The sequence below is a fragment of the Rhamphochromis longiceps genome, linkage group LG9 (genome assembly GCF_057381845.1).
Source record: "Rhamphochromis longiceps isolate RC_006_pf linkage group LG9, R_longiceps_female_GT1.1, whole genome shotgun sequence".
Classification (NCBI taxonomy): domain Eukaryota; kingdom Metazoa; phylum Chordata; class Actinopteri; order Cichliformes; family Cichlidae; genus Rhamphochromis; species Rhamphochromis longiceps.
The window spans coordinates 21,586,270-21,607,480 of record NC_140565.1 but is presented as its reverse complement, the minus strand read 5'-3'; the positions used below and the strand labels follow the sequence as shown (position 1 = coordinate 21,607,480).

At 40.8% G+C, this 21,211-nt stretch overlaps 1 protein-coding gene and 1 pseudogene across 1 annotated transcript; both read right to left on the bottom strand.

The window, feature by feature from the left end:
- Window positions 1-5,138: 5,138 nt before the first annotated feature.
- On the bottom strand, window positions 5,139-12,026 carry LOC146662291 (uncharacterized). The gene is made up of 6 exons (XM_085418828.1): window positions 11,968-12,026; window positions 9,859-11,887; window positions 9,453-9,773; window positions 9,334-9,381; window positions 7,088-7,186; window positions 5,139-5,794 (listed from the first exon to the last, which is right to left on the bottom strand). The coding sequence occupies exons 2-6, from the start codon at window positions 11,126-11,128 to the stop codon at window positions 5,559-5,561; spliced, it is 1,974 nt and encodes a 657-aa protein (XP_085274954.1). The 5' UTR covers window positions 11,129-11,887; window positions 11,968-12,026; the 3' UTR covers window positions 5,139-5,558.
- A 393-nt stretch (window positions 12,027-12,419) lies between these two features.
- Window positions 12,420-19,851, bottom strand: LOC146662290 (uncharacterized; annotated as a pseudogene).
- Between the last annotated feature and the right edge of the window lie 1,360 nt (window positions 19,852-21,211).

Below are 21,211 nucleotides of genomic sequence, written 5' to 3'. Positions count from 1 at the left end.
CAGAGGATTTTTGTGTCTGTGTGTGTGTGAGGAGGGGAGGGGTTCATCAATTTTGTTAAGCAGAGGCTAGAGGGCTGCCGGGCATTGGGGGATGCTCCAGCAGGTGCAGTTAATTAACCAGGGGCTAATTCTCCACAGTGTTCTGTTACAGTGTAAGAATGACATGTCTCCAGACTACATCTTGATATGTCTGTAAGATGCCCATGGTCCGGGCTGACGTTAACATGGTTACTAACAGGTGTTTCACATCTGCATCATCACAATTCCTCTAGTCTCCCTAATGAAGCTCTGATGTTTGAGAATGATTGCAATCAGAGATATGGGTTTTTTTTCTGTCAAACCCACCCACAAGTATAGAATTAGCCATCTGGTCAGATTAAGACTTTTGTTTGATTGTGACTTCCATACCAATTTTCTTGGCACTGGCCTACCACAATTAAAAGATTGAAAAGTAATTATAGGCACTCTTGATAAAGATACTGAAGAAACGCATTGTTTGAATAGAATTAGATGAATTATGTACATCAGAAAGAACTAGCTGTTCATTTCAGCACACACTTACTGCCTGTGTTTTATTAATATAATGTACATGATGGTGTTGCTAATTGTGTTAGAGTATTTGCATACAGTAGCTATGAAATCTATTCTCAGCCCAGCACATGCATTTGTAATGGTGTTATGCTGGGCTTGTAGCAATCAGCAGGACCCTGTGTTCCACTTTAATGTGGAATGGGCGTAACGGCACACACAGAGCCAGTTGATGATTTTTTTTTTCACCACACATTTAAAGATGTTATATGAAGTTAAACAGTAGCATTTCCATGTTTAAGTCCAAGTTAAATGCTTGTGTGAGTACAGGAAGGCAAGGGCCAGAGGGCGCCTTTCTAGCTCCGTCCAAATCTGGGAAGCCAGGTTCACTGCCCAACAGGGGGCAGCGGAACTGATTATTAAAACATTTTCAAACATGATTTGATGTTCAAAGATGCTGCACATGCAAAGAAGTGACACTGCATGCAACTACATCATGTACAATTACACGCCCGTTATTGTTACCTCTTCAATTGGTGCTGCAAAATAAATGTAATGGCAAGATCAGCTCATTTAAATAATTTCCAGAGTGCAAAGGTAGATATGGGTTTTGGGGGAGAAGAAGAAGAAGCAATTTTTTTTACATTATTTATTATTTATTTATTTATTTGAAAACAATCATTTGACTTCAAACATCCACATTCAATCAGAGATGACAAACCTGTGCGTTCAAATGTATTTGATCTGTCTCTTTTCTCGTTGACTCTTTCTACAACCAGAAGTAAAATAATCGAACCGTCACAGACACACGTTTGATATAACAACCCACCACCTTGCCAAGATTAATGAGGAGAAATAACATATGACCACATTTTCTTGATGGAAGTCCAGAGACCTCCATTCTCAGCCCCCTGAGTGTCTTTGTGGCCATTGGAGATCAGATCAGTTGTGTAGCTCTATTACCACCCATTCAGCCCTTACACTGGAAGAGGAGCCCTGTAATGACTCTCTTCAACAAAGCATCACTGATAAAAGGATTAACTAATTAAATTAACAGAGTAAAGTACTTTATAACTGTTAATTATGTGGTTCCCTTGGCTGCTCTGGGCCACTAGCACCCTTTGTTTGAAAGCCCCTTGTCTGTCCTAATTGACCTCTGGGGAGCCTTTGGTGTATGCATTTGTGTGTGTATGTGTGGGTGTGTGTGTGTGTGTGTGTGTGTGTGCATTGAGGGGTGCCTTACACAATCAACTGGCAAGTATAAACAAACTGACAATTTACTTTGGTGTAGAGTGACACTTTGTAGAACGCGGGGACACTTGCTTAAATGACCTTGAATGTGCCACCAGAGAATAGAGCCTTCTCTCTGGTTTGGGCCCCTCAGAAGCCTCATCACGCTCTTATGGAGGACCCCAGCTATCTTTTACATTAAGGCATCACTGTTCGGATTTAGAGAGATATAGGTAAGATTTTTTAAAACGGCGTATTTTTTGGATCTCATCACAGAATTCTGAAAAGTTCAGGATGTGTGGGAGGATGTACATGTGCATGCCATTTATCACCCAAAGACTGTCCGTTTCAGCACAATGCTAGTGGGCCATATAGTGCTTTATAGTTTGAACCATAGAGGGTTTGTTTTGTTTATACGCCCCATCCTTTAAACTTTTCATGCCGTAGCAAGAAGGCAGGAGTGGAGAGTCTTTTATTCTCAATGGTGTCTCCTCTAATGCGTGGCCAATCACATTATTAATCTCCATGGCTCCAGTCAAAAGGCTAATATATGTGACCTGGTCTGCATCCATTCCCGTCTGTGCTAGCTCCGCCTCCTCCCAGTTCTTCCTTTAACCACTTCTCTTCTTCCAAAGGCCCCAACCACCAAAGTCCTAATGACGTCCTTGACAAGTGATCTATCAGTTGGCAATTACAACATCTGTCACTATGACAAAGCTGCCCCTCAAAGATGGCTCCGGCACTCTCCTTTGGGGTAACTCTTCCTCCCCTGTGATTATGTCTAGGTCATGTTTGTGTGTGCCTTGGAGTTGGGGCAGGGGTGGAGGGTTAGCCACTGTGTTCAGTAAAAAGGGGCCGCCCCACAACACAGACAGACATGTTGACAGCAAACACAAACATAGCAAAACAAATGGTTCACGCCTACCTCTTTAGATTTCCATTCAAATGCACTCCACAACTCTGTGGAAGTGCTCTATCTTCTATAGAGGGAAGAACCTACCAGCTGCCATCGTCTCTCCTCACTATAAAGAGGACCTTTCACTTGGGAACAATGAGAGGGCTTCTCTTTTCTCTTGGCCCAGAATCTCTGCTGCACCATGTTTAATTTCAGTTACCATAGATCAATGCTGAACACCACTCCAGAAGAGACGGGGCTATCTGAATCAGCCAACAAGACTTTTGTTAGCATGCGCAAACATGCATTCAAACAGTGACTGAGCAATAACCTACAACTGTCATTGTAACAGTCAGAATTTAACCAGCAGACATGTCATTCTGAACGCCTACGCACCTTCTCAGAAAGCACCCTAATCTGTAAAGGTGTGTTTTGAAGGGAATAAATCCTGTTTCAGGTGGATACATTTGCAGATGATGCCTTTCATGCTGTCTTTTCTGTGGCTCAGTGGGAGGAAGGTGTGGGACTTTGCCTTGCTTTTCTTTCACCCCTTTAAGTGGAGCACCGGATAGATGGCATGACATCACGGGCCAAACTGGCAGCACAATACAAAGGTCATGCAGCCCATTGATCTAGGGGGCCCCTGATAGAAACCCCCCGTATTATGGGTCTGCGCACGCGGGGTCTTACACACACTGAGCCATAGAAACGGACCACAAATGGAGCCTTGTTGTCTCCCCATTCAGGGCCTGCAATCAGCGGATTTACACTTTGATGTGGAGCTGAGGAATAAAGCCCTTTCGAGCACTGACCTTTATCGACTGACGGATTAAAATCCATAGCCCCCTCTCTCTAGCTCCCTCTCACCCTCGCTCTCTCTGTATTTCTCTCTCACTCTCCAAACTACATCTAACTTACAGTCCAGATAGCTTTCTGCTGAAGGCGAGCATTTCTAAAGCCATTCCTTTTCTTACCCTTTATTCTTTCATGCTCACCCCGACTTTTGTACCTGGCTGCTAACACTGAACTATTTATGTATTTATTTTTTATTATTTTTGCAGGAATTTACTCACTAAGACAACTGCTTAACTGTATTCATTCAGGATAAATAAAGAATTACCCAGCTGGTGTCTGAGGTGTTTCATCACATGGAGCAAATTTAACCATAAACAAGAATGTTTTATTTCAAGCTTTGAAACAGCTTGCCTTTTGCAGTGGTCACTGTCACACATACAGCTTTCTCTTCTTGACAAACTGTACCATTCAGATATACAGTAGCAAGCCTTAGGGCTTTATGTGTGCAGCAGTTCCTTTAATTGTGCATCAAACCCAACAACATATATTCCATTTTATGTTTTCTAATGCCTGGATTCCCATCTATTGTTTTTAAAACCATCCCTAATGCTCTCTTGGACAGTCCTCTGTCTGCTGTTCTCCCAGAGGTGCCAGCTTGAACCAAATTAACAGAAACAGACTCTATCACCTCTCTGTCCACAATCAGGCCAAATGGATTTGATAGCCCCATTTTGCTTTGTCAGAAACATGCCAAAGCCTGCTGTAATCCGCTAAAGAACACTTAACAACCAACTAATGTCACGGTAGACCAGCAGTCTGTACGCTGTGACGCACTTTAAAAATCTCGCAGCCATATCCACTTAATTCAGCTAGTGCTTTAGAAAGACCCACCTGAGAATTGTGAGACTGCCTGCCGAGAGTCAACCATCAGCATTAGAGAGCATTACTACTGTGCAATGAAAAAAACACTCAGGCTATTTCCCACTAGAAAATGCTAGCCTACAAGCCTTTCCCAGAGCTCTTCTAAGTGCAATTAGAGTTTGAGTCTCGGTTTCATGCCGGCGTTACAGGCCCACAACACCAATTTGACCGCAGATATGGGAGTTGTATGCAGGCAATTACTGTTCTGTTAGTGTGAGGCTTTGTTAAAGAGTCATTAATTTGTTAGCTAAACAATAATGGTTCAAGCGCTCAAACTGTGAGTTTAAAAGGTTCAAAGCAGCACAGATCATGAAACTATTCTTTGTTTTCAGTTTGCAATGTGTAGGGTCTCGGAGCAAAACAATTACATCACACTACAACAAGGCCCTGAGTGTACAACAATGACAAGAGAATTGTGCCTTCAGGCAGAAAACACTTTACACACTGGAGATGGAGAATGGACGGAGGGGGAGGATTTTCTGGTTGATGAGCATAAGGTACACGGTTCATTCAGACAAATGGGGAGAAACAACAAGGTACACTGAGAGAAAGCTGAAAAAAGAATAACACACACACACACACACACACACACACACACACACACACATACTGGTAAAGGTGAATTGGAAGGACAATTTTTTCAAACAAGATTTTTGCAACACTAAACGGACCCCCCTTTCCGCTTGTGCTAGATAGATGAAGTGCATCTTTAAAAATCCCATTTGAGTTGTACAACACAAATCTCACTTCAAAATTGTGAAAAACACACCAGAACTCAAAATATAAGAACCTGACAACATGGTGTAATAAGAGGACAACACTAATTAGGTAACTTGGCTCCTCCCCCTGACATGAACAGTAATTGTCAGGGCTAACTTTATTAACAGGACAAAGGCCATACACATACACAAACATGTATTTTGTGTGTATTAAAAGGGCAACAGGTGAATAAAAGGAACAAATTGAGTGCATTTTACAAAAACAGGATTGTTTTGTTAACAGAAATGAAAATAACTGGCAATATAAAATTATATGTCCTCTTAGATCAGATGCACTAAAACAGTGTCAACAAAATGAATTTACCAATCTTCTAATAGTAAAATTCTAAAATAAATAAATGAGAAACCAAAACATACAAAATATCTTTTGTAACTCCTCCAAGAAGTACTTTGGAGTTATGTAGACTCCTCTACATAGGATTTTCTTTTTTCTTCAACGACACGCCCCGATTCCTCACAAAATCTCTGATGTTTTGAATAGAACGACCAGCCAGAGCAGGATCTTCTGCAGTTTTGCATTGCTGGCATTCGATAATAGTGGCCAGTTTTCCTTTTTTGATATGTTCGCCAAAATACTTCATTATCGCAGCAACCTCCGTGGGAGACCAAGGATGCTTTTTGACCCTCCTTGCATTTTCCAGAGAAGCTAGAAGCAGAAAAAAATAAATGTAAACAAACTACTTTTTAAACAATTTTTAAATTAAAGGGGACGTATTATGCTCAATTGTGTGAGTTGACATGGTTGTAGGATGCAAAAATATAATGGCGATAATCGGCTTCCTTCAAATAAGCCGAAGAATTGAGTTCTGCACACACTAGTTTTACAGCCCTGCTAAGAACAGTTAGTGTTTAGTCTACACAGCCCAAAGACGGCCTTTGCATTGTCCACGAGGACAGGTGCTGAGGCTGTGATTATGCTGGATTGTGCAAAATACACTACCTGGGACCTAAAAGAGCTCCTTTTTTAGTTGTTGAAAACCTACACTTAAGGAGTCGGGAGGCAATTCATAACCAAATATACATACAAAAGCAACAAAAAAAAAGTGGGTTTTGCATAATATGTCCCCTTTAAGGTGAATTTGTTGTAACAGTGTTTCTTTGGTATAAATCCTGTAATGCTGACTGTTTAAATACTTATTACAATGGATGAATACATTTATTTAAATGTAAAATTCTGAAAGGTAGCCCACATTAAGTCAGAATTCCAATAAATAGCTATGGCAAATCACTATGGATGGAGAGCATTTTATTCCACACACCGTTATACAACAAAAAACATGTATAGCATGATATTGTAATAATTTGAAATGTATAACATATACTCAAACATTTCATATATAACTGTCTGACTCAAATGTTTATTTAAAAACAAGGGTGGACCCTGCCTGACCATGAGGTGGGCCTTCAGGTTTTTTCAGTGAACATAATTTTCTTCAAGACGTTCAGGTTACAGCCCACAATTAGCCAAACCAGCCCAAATTTTCCAATATTATCCAGATTCTGCCTATGGGAATAAGATGATGTTCAGAGTATGGAGATAATGTAGAAGCCCAATGGTTGAGGAATCCTCAAAATTAAAAACCCAAATCATAATATGTTCTCATTGCTTTGTTTATTAATTGTTTTGGTGCATTGCTGTTTTGAAAATGATAAGTATTTAAATGTATTACAGATTAAAACAGGCATAGGGAAAGTAATTTAAACATTTATCCCATTACTTAATACAAGGTATTGTTCCACATTGAATGTGATTTATGTTTTACCTTACCAAGTAGGTTAATATAATTGTCTAACCAAGTTGTAGAATTATGGTACGGTCCCTGGCAGAAAGATGAGCATAGTCACCATACTGGCTTGGGTGGTGTGGATAACTGGGTTCAAAAATGCATGAAGTTTACATTTGTGCTTAAGTGACTTTTGTATGCATGTCACCATTTACCAGATTGTTTATTTGTTTTCTTCTTACTGCTTGGCTTCATCTCCTTGTTTAGTATTCTGTTGGGTTCAATGACCTTACCCGCTCCATTTTTACTTTGTGCTGAAAAACAAAACAAAACAGTAAGCATATATTTGTTGTATTAAATCTCTTATAATGTAATGTCAAATGCTCCTGAATGTGGTCAAGCAACTAATGGACCTTGAAATCTTGAATATGGTTTCTAAGATAAATCCAGAGTCGCAACTATGACTTTTAGTTTAAGGTGACACATGTGAATGTGGAATATGGCTAGAGCTATTACAGCTGATATTAAAAGATACAAGGCTGAATTTTTCTCCAAACAAGACTCCGGTGTAGTGATGGGATTTCCGGCTCTTTTTAGAGATCCGGCTCTCTCGGCTCGGCTCACTAAAAAGAGCCGGCTCTTTCGGCTCCCGAACCGGCTCTTCAGGTTATTTTGTTGCTTTCATTCATTTATTATTAACAACAATATAAAATTATGCACAAAATGAATTACTAATGTTTAAAAACGTGTTTTCTATGTATATATGTTCATTATATAAATCTGCTTTTATTTATTCACTCCACATAAAATTTAAAAAATAAATTATAAAATACAAAAACCTACCATTTACAATTTAACTTTTAAAATTTAAACTTTAAATTTAAAAATACCAAGTGCCCAGTGCTCAGCTCAGTGGGTAGACACACTGGCAGCTTCACTTATATCACACTTAATTCACTGTGTTTTATCTTCCCATCGCACTGATGAGTGGACAGTTTTCAGGTGCCCGTGCACCGGCTCTATATGATATCCTTTTCTTGCAGACTCTACACTCTGCCTATGTATTGTCAGTAAAATTTAAATGGTTCTAGATTTTGCTTCTTTTCTTGGTGTCACTCATTTTCTTTACTCCACCTTTCTAATGTGACGACATTGTCTCTTGTTGTTGCTCCCGGCTCTCTTTCTCTCTCTCTCTCCCTGCTGCTCTTTTCGTGTGCTACTGCTGTTGCGAGTGTAACTACCGCCCCTAGCTCCTCCCTCTGCTCAGAGGCGGGAGGGGTGCAAACGCAAGGCTCTGTTTGCGCCCCTCCCGTCTCTACTCAGCGCAAACACAAGGCTGATGTGCAGCGAAAAAAGTGAGAGAGAGGGCAAGAGAAAGTAAAAAAAAATAATCCACGGCTCCCAATAAGGAGCCAGCTCGCATCGTTCACTTCAAAGAACCAGCTCTAAGAGCCATTTCGTTCGCGAACGACCCATCACTACTCCGGTGACTGGTCAACTTTCCACTCACCACTGATTTACTGTAGAAAGAGGATGAGAGCGTAGAGGGAATACTTCAGAAGCGCAAACCAGGTAAATAAAGAGTAGTAGATCAGCCCTCCACACACCAACTATTTTCATCTCTCTTGATTAATCTCATCTCCTTCTGTCTCCTGCAGGGCAGCTTCCTTTCTAACATCCTTCAACAAACCTTCCTCACTGTCCCTTGTTTGCACATGCCCAACACAACCTCAACCTGGCCAATGTAGAACAATGTAGACATTTTTTCCAACATGTGCAGTCCCAATGATATTGTTCTTCCTAATCCTATCCATTCTCTCCACCCTCAAAAAGAATCCCAGCATCTTTGCTTTCCCCAAACTCACCTCCAAGAACTGCAATCTATTAAGAACTCTGCTGCCCCCTTACTCTACTGCACTCACTCTAGAGACTATATCACCACATCCTAAAAAGAACATTACTGGCTGCACACTGACTATAGTATTGAGTGCAAACTCCTAATCAACTTTTAAGCCTTCAACAACCTCGCCCCCGCCACCCTGAGGGATTGTCTTTACTGTCACTCTCCCACAACACTGCTAACACTAACCTCCTTACCCCCATCATCAAAATCATAAATCTGAGGGTACAATCCTTTGCCACTGCTAATTGCACCCTCTGGAACTTCCTCTGCTCATTAGATTCTCTCTAGAACTTTAAATCACAGCTCAAAATCACCTGTTCAAACTAGCATTTCCTACCTGACCATCCTCCAAAACTGACCTTTCTATTCTGTTGAGCTGGTCTTTAGAAAGATCCTTGACTTTCTTTAAATTACCATTTGGACAAAGGTAACAATCACTGGAAAAATGATAGTAATGAATTATCTTTTTTTTTTTACATAAAGATAGCAAAGATAGCAAAAGTGTCTAGGAAGTAGTTACAAAGGTAAAAGCTTCAATAAATGATGACAAACACATACCTGGAGGTTCCTTGACAACTTTCTTCATCATTCTAGTATCTATAGAATCTGTAATAAAGTCTATTAGTCATGTGATTTCATAAATTGAACAAAGTTGAGACTAATCACATTGTACTTACCAATCTGTGGATATACAAGATTTCCTTCATTGACCTCACGCTCCGCTCCGACCTCCTCACGCTCCGCTCCGACCTCCTCACGCTCCGCTCCGACCTCCTCACGCTCCGCTCCGACCTCCTCACGCTCCGCTCCGACCTCCTCACGCTCCGCTCCGACCTCCTCACGCTCCGCTCCGACCTCCTCACGCTCCGCTCCGACCTCCTCACGCTCCGCTCCGACCTCCTCACGCTCCGCTCCGACCTCCTCACGCTCCGCTCCGACCTCCTCACGCTCCGCTCCGACCTCACTTTCTTCACTTGAATCTGTCAACTGTAGGTTATCTAACAAAATAAAAGATTGTCTTAATGAATTATAAGGTTATAGTGCAGGAAACGTGTATAATTCTTAACCTTAACACCACTTTACCTTCGATTTCAATCTCTTCAAGTGTTTTGCCTTGAAGGCTTTTGAGAGACCCTTTCTCCATGGCAATCAGTAGTTTGGATATTTTGGCAAGCTGGGTAGTAGCCTCTGGAAGTCTATAATATTCGCGATGAACACGAATATCATGACCTAGGAAGTTGGCAACTTGGTCTAACTCGTGATTCTTGAGGTTTAAGATCTGAGACAAAGTTGCGACATGTTTGCGCAACTGCGTTGAACGTAGGTGTTCAGGGTTTTCAGCCCCACATTCAGTCGCATAAATCCTCAAACAGTCCTGTCCTCTGTAGGGAGTCAGACAATGAGGTCTGGCAAACAGGAATATGTTTTCTGCCAGAACACCACAGTCTTGTCTTTTCTCTGTCAGCCGTGTTATGGCATTCACCATGTCTGGTGAAAGTAGCACTGCAACCTTGCGTCCTCGTTTACCCCTCAATTCTACACGACTGAAGTGTTGACAAAGGTAAAGTTCAAATTTTGTCAGTCCAATTGCAACATCCTTGTGCAGGGTACTAGTGTCTCTCTCCTGGAAGCCATTCAGTGTCATCTTTGAAATTTCTCCCCCTCTTCTCCTGTTAAATAGTATTACATTTGCCATGGTAGCTTTACAAAGTTCACTGTATGATTTTGGTGAACTATGCTCTTCCAAGTCCTTCACTGCTTGTTCTGTAGTCTTCTCCAGATGTCTATGAAGACGCTGAACATCTTCTGTGAAAGGAAGTGTGGAAGGCTTGTTGAAGTGCCGCTCGTTTAGTGTGGTTAATGCAGTATGGGAGATGAGTTCTGACCACTTTGTAGCATAAAGGGTTTTGAAACTCTGGGTTGACTTTATCAGTGCACTGTCTTCTGCCATCAGTGCTCTGCAATGTATAATATCACAGACTTTCTGCAGTGAGTGTCCCAACTTTAAAGCAAGGCTTGGAGTCGAGTAGCAGTTCTTTTCTTCATCATACCCACACACCTTCTTAACAGCTTTGATAACCACATTGAAATTTGCAGGTCTTACAGCATCCTCAAAAGTGTGTATTGAGCATTCTTTCCGAAGTGTGAGCAGAAGTCTTCCACATTCTCGGAGTGTCTGGCGAATGTAGTCAAATTTGGTGGGATCTTTCCCATGTTTGTTAAAGAATGATTGAGCAAGCTGAAGAATAGAGAAGTCACTTCGCACAGTAGAAGTTATTTCATCATCTTTCATGACAGCTAATATCTTCCAAACACCGGGGGAAACTTGCTGACACAGAGCTGACTCACTCATACAGGCCAGGGACAAGACCTTTTTTCGTCCCCCCTCTGAATTGGCCTCCACTGGTTTTGAAGAACATTTACGAACATGTCTCCAAAGATCTCTTTTAAGATATAATGCCTCGCAATAAATGCAGTGAATATAGTCTTTTCCTTTGTAGGGTTTTTTTGATGTGCGTCTGGTTTTTAATGATCCAATCCCACTTGCGATGACCTCCGAGTTATGTCTGTGGTTTCCTTTGTTTCGCAGCTTAGAAAGCTTTTTCAAACGGTCTTTGGACTTCTTGGGAAGACTTAAAACTCGAGCAACATCTGCATGTGATTTCTCATGAGTTTTTAAATGACGTGTAAACTTTGTCTGTAGTTTTCCACAAATGTAGCAGTATGTTTTGTTTCTTAGTGAGGAGGATGTTTTTAAGGAATCTTCAGCCGTAGTATTAGAGTCATCAACAATGCCTTCAGCATCAGACTTTTCTGCTGTGGCAATAACCCCTGATACGTCGAGCTGTCTTGTGCCAATTCCATCTTCAGATATTGATTCGGCATCTTCTGAAATTCTTTGTCCTACTCTCTCTAAAAAACTTTCTAGGCGAGGTCTTTTCGTTTTGCAAGCAGATTGACTGCTGGAGATCTCAGAGTTCTGTACTTGTTTGCAACTTATATTTAAAGGCTCTGATTTGTTGTCCCATGAGCTGTCTGAGTCAGCTATAGAATCTGGCACATATTCCTCTTCTGATGAAGCCCCCTCACTTGAACTATCTTCACTAAAGACCTAATAACAATCAAAAACACAAAGTAAGACTTTGTTTACCTTACATATTTTACTGAGAAGAATTCTGCAAAAACACTTACCTCTGGAAGAGGTTCAGTGAGGTTCACCTTGTGGCTAACATAACATCTTTTGTGCCAGGACTGGTAACAAACTAGACAGAGAAAAATTAAGTTAATAAAAGAAAGGTAGTTAAAGCCGCTTTCCCCAATTTAAAAAAAACAGGCTAGATGGAAGCATAAACACAGTCAAGAAGGCTCCCCCCTCCCATTGGATATTATCCATAGGCCACACCCCCTGGTGTGCTTTGCTGCTAAACAGGCCAGTGCATAGTGTGGTGGAGCCATGTTAATGTAGAATTTAAGGAGTCAGGAAAGACTGTTCTATCGTTTTTCTGGACTGAGCCATGTTATTGGCTGATGGTTTTAGACAAATGCAACAGAACCACTTCATTTTTTTTTCTTTAATCTCCAAACAACATTTATAGCTATGCTTTGTTAAAATGTTGTTATGAACATGAAAAAAAAAATATGTTAAGCTAACTTGTTTTTGCAAATTGGGTATAGCAGCTTTAATAATGACATGGTAAGTAAATATGTAAAAAGTGCAGATGTAAAAGGTTCATTATGAACATATATCATATTTACTTATGGATTAGTTTTTATAGTGTTCCTTATGGATCATATTTAAGATATTCTAATGTACCCAACCTTCCATAATTAAATAATTACCTTCACATCTCACACCACTCCATTTCAGAGGCGAAAAAGGTCCTCCACATGCAAAACATTTTTCTAAACTTGACATTTCGTCAGGGACTAGATCATGATCGCAGTCCTGTTTGGTAAAAAAAAACAAAAAAAAAAAAAACAGTGTAATCAAAAACAAAATTCATACTTTTGTGATGTAAAATATCACAACCAAATAGTTGTTTTGGTTCCTCTTTAAAAAGGAGTTAAGGACGGAAGAAAAAAAAAAAAAACAGGTTCAAGTGTTACTAAAACTATTAAATCAATTTTTGTAACTTTTGCAATGCAAAATTTAAAGGGAAAAATACCTGCTGTATATAGATCAATTTTCAAAACAATTTGTTCTTCTAGGTTTTATATTATGGTATATATTACAAAACCACAATGAAAAGAAAATTCATTGTGGACCCACAACACCCAAAAAAGATTAGACTTACAATTTGTTCTTTCTGAAATGAGAAGATGTGTCCAAAGTTTTGACTGGGAGTGTAAAAAAGTATAATTAAATCATGAAGTCATGAATCCATCAAGACATAACGGATGGCCTTTACACAACAATGTTACATAAATGTGCTTAGCATTAACAGGAAAGAGTTTAGCGATTGTTTCGGTTGTATTTACATGCTCCTTCCTATAGTAAGCTTCATTCTTGCTCCTTGATCAGCTGAAATTCAAATATGCGATCTAACTACATCAGAGTTCATTTCAACCAAGCCGAGAACTACGTCTTTATGCAAACCAGATTTAGGGTTGGGGTTTCATACTTCTTGTTTCAAATCTCAGTCCTCCTAATGCGTGCATCTTACTTGGTCAAGATAACCAAGGACCCACATACCTCAATACTGCCTAATAACTAGCACCTCAGTCTACAACTAAAACAATCTGACACTGAAACTCCAATTTACCTTTGTTGCGTCGTTAGGAGAGGAACTGGCTGCATTCTCATCCACAGCCTGAGATGCCACCATGTTGGATTTCTAAGGAAGAAGCGTGAATAATGAATGGCAGTCTTTGGGTCTAGCCAAGATGAATACAGTCCTCCTAATGTCTGGACCTGTCCAGTTGAGTAATACACAGGACCCGTGTGTGTATGCACAATTGCCAGAGTAACTCTCATTGATCTGAATTCATTTCTAAACTCAGTCCTCCTAATGTCTGGACCTGTCCAGTTGAGTAATACACAGGACCCGTGTGTGTGGGCGCACTTGTAGGTAGAACTCAGTTGTTTATACTTCCTGTTTCAAATCTCAGTCCTCCTAATGCGTGCATCTTACTTGGTCAAGATAACCAAGGACCCACATACCTCAATACTGCCTAATAACTAGCACCTCAGTCTACAACTAAAACAATCTGACACTGAAACTCCAATTTACCTTTGTTGCGTCGTTAGGAGAGGAACTGGCTGCATTCTCATCCACAGCCTGAGATGGCACCATGTTGGATTTCTAAGGAAGAAGCGTGAATAATGAATGGCAGTCTTTGGGTCTAGCCAAGATGAATACAGTCCTCCTAATGTCTGGACCTGTCCAGTTGAGTAATACACAGGACCCGTGTGTGTATGCACAATTGCCAGAGTAACTCTCATTGATCTGAATTCATTTCTAAACTCAGTCCTCCTAATGTCTGGACCTGTCCAGTTGAGTAATACACAGGACCCGTGTGTGTGGGCGCACTTGTAGGTAGAACTCAGTTGTTTATACTTCCTGTTTCAAATCTCAGTCCTCCTAATGCGTGCATCTTACTTGGTCAAGATAACCAAGGACCCACATACCTCAATACTGCCTAATAACTAGCACCTCAGTCTACAACTAAAACAATCTGACACTGAAACTCCAATTTACCTTTGTTGCGTCGTTAGGAGAGGAACTGGCTGCATTCTCATCCACAGCCTGAGATGGCACCATGTTGGATTTCTAAGGAAGAAGCGTGAATAATGAATGGCAGTCTTTGGGTCTAGCCAAGATGAATACAGTCCTCCTAATGTCTGGACCTGTCCAGTTGAGTAATACACAGGACCCGTGTGTGTGGGCGCACTTGTAGGTAGAACTCAGTTGTTTATACTTCCTGTTTCAAATCTCAGTCCTCCTAATGCGTGCATCTTACTTGGTCAAGATAACCAAGGACCCACATACCTCAATACTGCCTAATAACTAGCACCTCAGTCTACAACTAAAACAATCTGACACTGAAACTCCAATTTACCTTTGTTGCGTCGTTAGGAGAGGAACTGGCTGCATTCTCATCCACAGCCTGAGATGGCACCATGTTGGATTTCTAAGGAAGAAGCGTGAATAATGAATGGCAGTCTTTGGGTCTAGCCAAGATGAATACAGTCCTCCTAATGTCTGGACCTGTCCAGTTGAGTAATACACAGGACCCGTGTGTGTATGCACAATTGCCAGAGTAACTCTCATTGATCTGAATTCATTTCTAAACTCAGTCCTCCTAATGTCTGGACCTGTCCAGTTGAGTAATACACAGGACCCGTGTGTGTGGGCGCACTTGTAGGTAGAACTCAGTTGTTTATACTTCCTGTTTCAAATCTCAGTCCTCCTAATGCGTGCATCTTACTTGGTCAAGATAACTAAGGACCCACATACCTCAATACTGCCTAATAACTAGCACCTCAGTCTACAACTAAAACAATCTGACACTGAAACTCCAATTTACCTTTGTTGCGTCGTTAGGAGAGGAACTGGCTGCATTCTCATCCACAGCCTGAGATGGCACCATGTTGGATTTCTAAGGAAGAAGCGTGAATAATGAATGGCAGTCTTTGGGTCTAGCCAAGATGAATACAGTCCTCCTAATGTCTGGACCTGTCCAGTTGAGTAATACACAGGACCCGTGTGTGTATGCACAATTGCCAGAGTAACTCTCATTGATCTGAATTCATTTCTAAACTCAGTCCTCCTAATGTCTGGACCTGTCCAGTTGAGTAATACACAGGACCCGTGTGTGTGGGCGCACTTGTAGGTAGAACTCAGTTGTTTATACTTCCTGTTTCAAATCTCAGTCCTCCTAATGCGTGCATCTTACTTGGTCAAGATAACCAAGGACCCACATACCTCAATACTGCCTAATAACTAGCACCTCAGTCTACAACTAAAACAATCTGACACTGAAACTCCAATTTACCTTTGTTGCGTCGTTAGGAGAGGAACTGGCTGCATTCTCATCCACAGCCTGAGATGGCACCATGTTGGATTTCTAAGGAAGAAGCGTGAATAATGAATGGCAGTCTTTGGGTCTAGCCAAGATGAATACAGTCCTCCTAATGTCTGGACCTGTCCAGTTGAGTAATACACAGGACCCGTGTGTGTATGCACAATTGCCAGAGTAACTCTCATTGATCTGAATTCATTTCTAAACTCAGTCCTCCTAATGTCTGGACCTGTCCAGTTGAGTAATACACAGGACCCGTGTGTGTGGGCGCACTTGTAGGTAGAACTCAGTTGTTTATACTTCCTGTTTCAAATCTCAGTCCTCCTAATGCGTGCATCTTACTTGGTCAAGATAACCAAGGACCCACATACCTCAATACTGCCTAATAACTAGCACCTCAGTCTACAACTAAAACAATCTGACACTGAAACTCCAATTTACCTTTGTTGCGTCGTTAGGAGAGGAACTGGCTGCATTCTCATCCACAGCCTGAGATGGCACCATGTTGGATTTCTAAGGAAGAAGCGTGAATAATGAATGGCAGTCTTTGGGTCTAGCCAAGATGAATACAGTCCTCCTAATGTCTGGACCTGTCCAGTTGAGTAATACACAGGACCCGTGTGTGTGGGCGCACTTGTAGGTAGAACTCAGTTGTTTATACTTCCTGTTTCAAATCTCAGTCCTCCTAATGCGTGCATCTTACTTGGTCAAGATAACCAAGGACCCACATACCTCAATACTGCCTAATAACTAGCACCTCAGTCTACAACTAAAACAATCTGACACTGAAACTCCAATTTACCTTTGTTGCGTCGTTAGGAGAGGAACTGGCTGCATTCTCATCCACAGCCTGAGATGGCACCATGTTGGATTTCTAAGGAAGAAGCGTGAATAATGAATGGCAGTCTTTGGGTCTAGCCAAGATGAATACAGTCCTCCTAATGTCTGGACCTGTCCAGTTGAGTAATACACAGGACCCGTGTGTGTATGCACAATTGCCAGAGTAACTCTCATTGATCTGAATTCATTTCTAAACTCAGTCCTCCTAATGTCTGGACCTGTCCAGTTGAGTAATACACAGGACCCGTGTGTGTGGGCGCACTTGTAGGTAGAACTCAGTTGTTTATACTTCCTGTTTCAAATCTCAGTCCTCCTAATGCGTGCATCTTACTTGGTCAAGATAACCAAGGACCCACATACCTCAATACTGCCTAATAACTAGCACCTCAGTCTACAACTAAAACAATCTGACACTGAAACTCCAATTTACCTTTGTTGCGTCGTTAGGAGAGGAACTGGCTGCAATCTCATCCACAGCCTGAGGTGCCACCATGTTGGATTTCTAAGGAAGAAGCATGAATAATGAATGGCAGTCTTTGGGTCTAGCCAAGATGAATACAGTCCTCCTAATGTCTGGACCTGTCCAGTTGAGTATTACACAGGACCCGTGTGTGTATGCATACTTTTCAGTATAGCCTTTATTCATTTAATACTATTTATACTTATACTGTACTATTTACATTATACCTTGCTTCTCCATGGCCAGTTGGAATCACCATAGTTATAGGTGATTTCTTCTCCTGGACCAATATCTTTGATTGCAAACAAACAGAGATGGGGCCTTCCATCCACTCTGGTAACTGTCATTTTACTGTTTGGATTCACATTATCGTCATTTACAAGTCTGCCAAGTGAGCCGTCCTCTCTGGTAGCATCAACACTAAAACAAAAAGTATACAATAACAATTACACTCTGTAAAGAAAGTCATTAAGTATATTAGGTTGTAGAACGTCTGAATAACATTTTAATATTCAATTCAAAATATTATTTGAATATTATAATTTGTAAACCTCATGTATTTTATCCTTTATCAAAGCAGTTACATACCATAACTGTTTTCCATTGAACTTGAAATCAAATATGAAAACCTTGAGTGCATCATGGTAAAGTTTCATTCGGTTTTCTTGTTCCTCTTTAGTTATGATTTGTCCTCTGTACTCAAAAAGAAAATCTCCCTTTTGAAATGACCGACAGCTGAACACACCGCGACCTAAAGACACACATCAAAAACAAATTGGGCAATAAACTATAAACCATTTAATTAAAATCCTTCTTGTTTTTAAATATGTTTTTTATTTGATTATATTGTATTATTTATTTTGGAACATGTAACATGTTCATAATTCCTTGGGGAAAGACAAGGTAAAAATAGAAATATAATAATAATAATAATAATAAAACAAGTATAATTATATTCGTGATTATTAATTTTCTCATGCATGGTATGCTACAAAAAAACTACAAAAAACATAAAAATTTCTATTTTGAGAAGCTGACTGCATTCTTTGGAATCAACTCACCTTTAAATGAATCAATATACCTCACATCAAATCCTGCCTTGTCTTCACCTAAGGAGCAGTAATACCTAGCATCTTGTATGGGATTTATTTTAGCTCTCCGTGGCCTTGTTGCCGCCATCCCCTGCAAAGATCAGGTATTAATGACTTTAGAAATAACACATTATACTACAAAATGTATGTAGACATAGAAATAAACAGATCGAAAAATCTATTTATGTTGGGGAGAGCTCCCCTAAAGGTTCCAAATATCTGTGTTTCCCAAAAGTTCCTCCTATCTTGTATCACTGTGTGTCAGAGGCTGCATGCCCTACCTGTGGAAGTTCTGTTTCGTATATTTTATTTGGTCTAAGGTTACTGCAAATCTTAATGAGTTAATTTTCATATCCACATTTCCTTAACCTTTTATATTTCTTAAAGTTATAAATTAAAATAATGATTTAGTATGGTTGAACAATAAGCATATTTGTCCTACAGTTTTTGTTTCATTTGTAAAATATTTTCTGAAAACAGATCTCACTAGTTTTAAAACCACAAGTTTTGTGATGCTAAAACCAAAATTAATCAAACCAACAGCAACAGAATGTCAAACTTTTGCTACTAGCATGCTGGCTAGCTAAACTGTCAAAAATTAGATGCTTTGGTGTATCCGAACGTAATATAATAACCTATATTACTTTGCTTTATTGGATGAATATATTTATATAAACATCATGTGTAAGGGAATTTGTATGGTTCTCACCTGATCTTCCACGAAAGCAGTAAGATAAAAGCTGTCTCATTAAATCCTCATGTCGTGCACCTGAACTCTTTAGTGTCCTCTTCTTCTTCTTCTGCTCTTTAAATGTTCATGGTGGTTGGCAACCAGCGTAGATGTACATTAGCGCCCCCATAGTGCTGAGGAGTGGATATCATTGGCCAAGAACAGTGGATTAACACTGGGATTCTTGCAAATAGAATGCTATGATGTAATAGAGTTAAATTGCTCTAGTGCATTCTGACATAACTCACTTGGAATATGTAGACTTAATAATACTGTATAAAATGTAATTTTTCCAAAAGACTGATATTTATGCTTCTAAATTTTTAAAGAATGAAACAAAAGTAGTAAATGGGGATGATGAGTTTTAGTAACAACTTCAAAGTTATTTGGCTAAAAGAGTTTTAAAATTCAAATAATTAACTTGGACCAAAAAGGCATATTATTGCTACAATGAGATTGGTGAATAAAAATAGATTAGACCACAGATATTTAAGTATTGCAGCAATACAATTAATTTTCATGACCTTAAGTGTTTTTGTGATGCTTTCTTTTTCTTTTTAAATAGTAAAAACTCATGACATAATTAGGACAAAGTTTATAATGAAATAGAAAAATCTTTATTATTGTGGCTGGTCTGGGATGCTGCTGCAGGTGAGATGGACTCACCTGCATTGTATCTACAATCTGTTACAGCAACCGTATAATTATTGTAATTGTTGGACAGCGCGAGGGAACGACCGGCTCAGGTGAGCCACAGGCTGGTGCGCTAGCGGGATGGGGGTGCCGCTGGAAGCGTGGGCGGTCCCTGGAACCACCTCGTCACCAGCGCCGCTAGATCTACAGGCGAACGCCCAGGTAGTCACTTCCCCGTGGCTGGGCTGGGGCGCTGATGCTCCAGGCCTATTCCCTCGCTTGCTCATGGAGGGGGGGGGGGGGGGGGGGGAGGTGGCTCCTCGGTCTTAGTCGGGGGAAGAGGGTATGTGGCGGGGCGTGTTCTGCGATGCCGCTGCATGTGAGATGGACCCACCTGCACGGCATCTATAATCACACCACGCTGGCTTAAAACTTGTGCTCTGCTTGTGGTGTTGTTTGTGGTGATGTGTACGGCAGACACAAACATACCTTCCCACCCTCATACACACTCGGCCCTCACCCAACGTGGACACAGACATAAATGGACACTGTACACACAATCACACTCCCCAAACATTCTCTACATCCCAGGTCCAGGTATTCTTGCCCCGGAGGGGGAACTCATACCCAGACCCAGATGTTGCCCTCCTCCCTGAGGTGGAAATCAAGCAGACCGTCCCCGGCTCCGCAGTGGCAGGGGCCGCTGCAACCCAGGCCTCGATCAGATGGCCAATTCCACCTTCAGGCCCCCCCGCCCTGACGGCTGGCAGAGAGTGGGGCTCTGTGAAGACCCCATGCCTCCCTCCGCTCGCTCATATGTAGTGTTGCTGCGTGCTGTTCTAAAGTGCATTTAAAACACGGGAGGAGATGTCATCTGTTCTTTTGATATTCATCAGAACCCTGGCTGCAGCATTTTGGATCAGCTGAAGACTTTTAGTTGCATTATGTGGACTTCCTGATAGTTAAGAGTTATAGTAATGCAGCCTTGAAGTAACAAAGGCATCAACTAGTTTTTCAGCATCACTCCTGGATGGGATGTTTCTAATTTTAGCAATATTACGGAGGTGGAAGGAGGAGACCCTAGAAACCTCTTTCATGTCAGATCTAAATGACATGTCTTTGTCAAAAAATAACACAGAGGTTCTTTGCTTTATTACTGGAGGCTAATTTAATGCCATCCAGATGAAGGGACTGACCAAGTAATTTGTTTTTCTGAGCTTCTGGTCCAAAGACAACTTCTGTCTTGTCGGAATTCAAAAGGAGGAAGTTTGAAGACATCCAGGTTTTTATGTCTTCCAAGCATGCCCGTAATCTTTATAACTGATTAGGTTCATCAGGATTTAGGTGTGCATAGCTATGGAAATTTATCCCATGCTGTCTAATGATTTTACCAATAGGGAACATATATATAGTAAAAAGGATCAGTCCAAGTACAGAACCCTGTGGTGTACGCCACAAGTAACCATAGAGGTTGAAGAGGATTTATCATTTACGTAAACAAACCTTGAGTCTGTTGGACAAGTAAGATTTAAACCAGCCTAGTGCTGTTCCTTTGATCCCTGCAACATTTTCAAACCTTTTCTTTTCCTTGACTACCTTTTAGATACCTCAGAACATGTTTCACTGCTGTCCAATCATCAACAGTTGGCGCATTGAAGT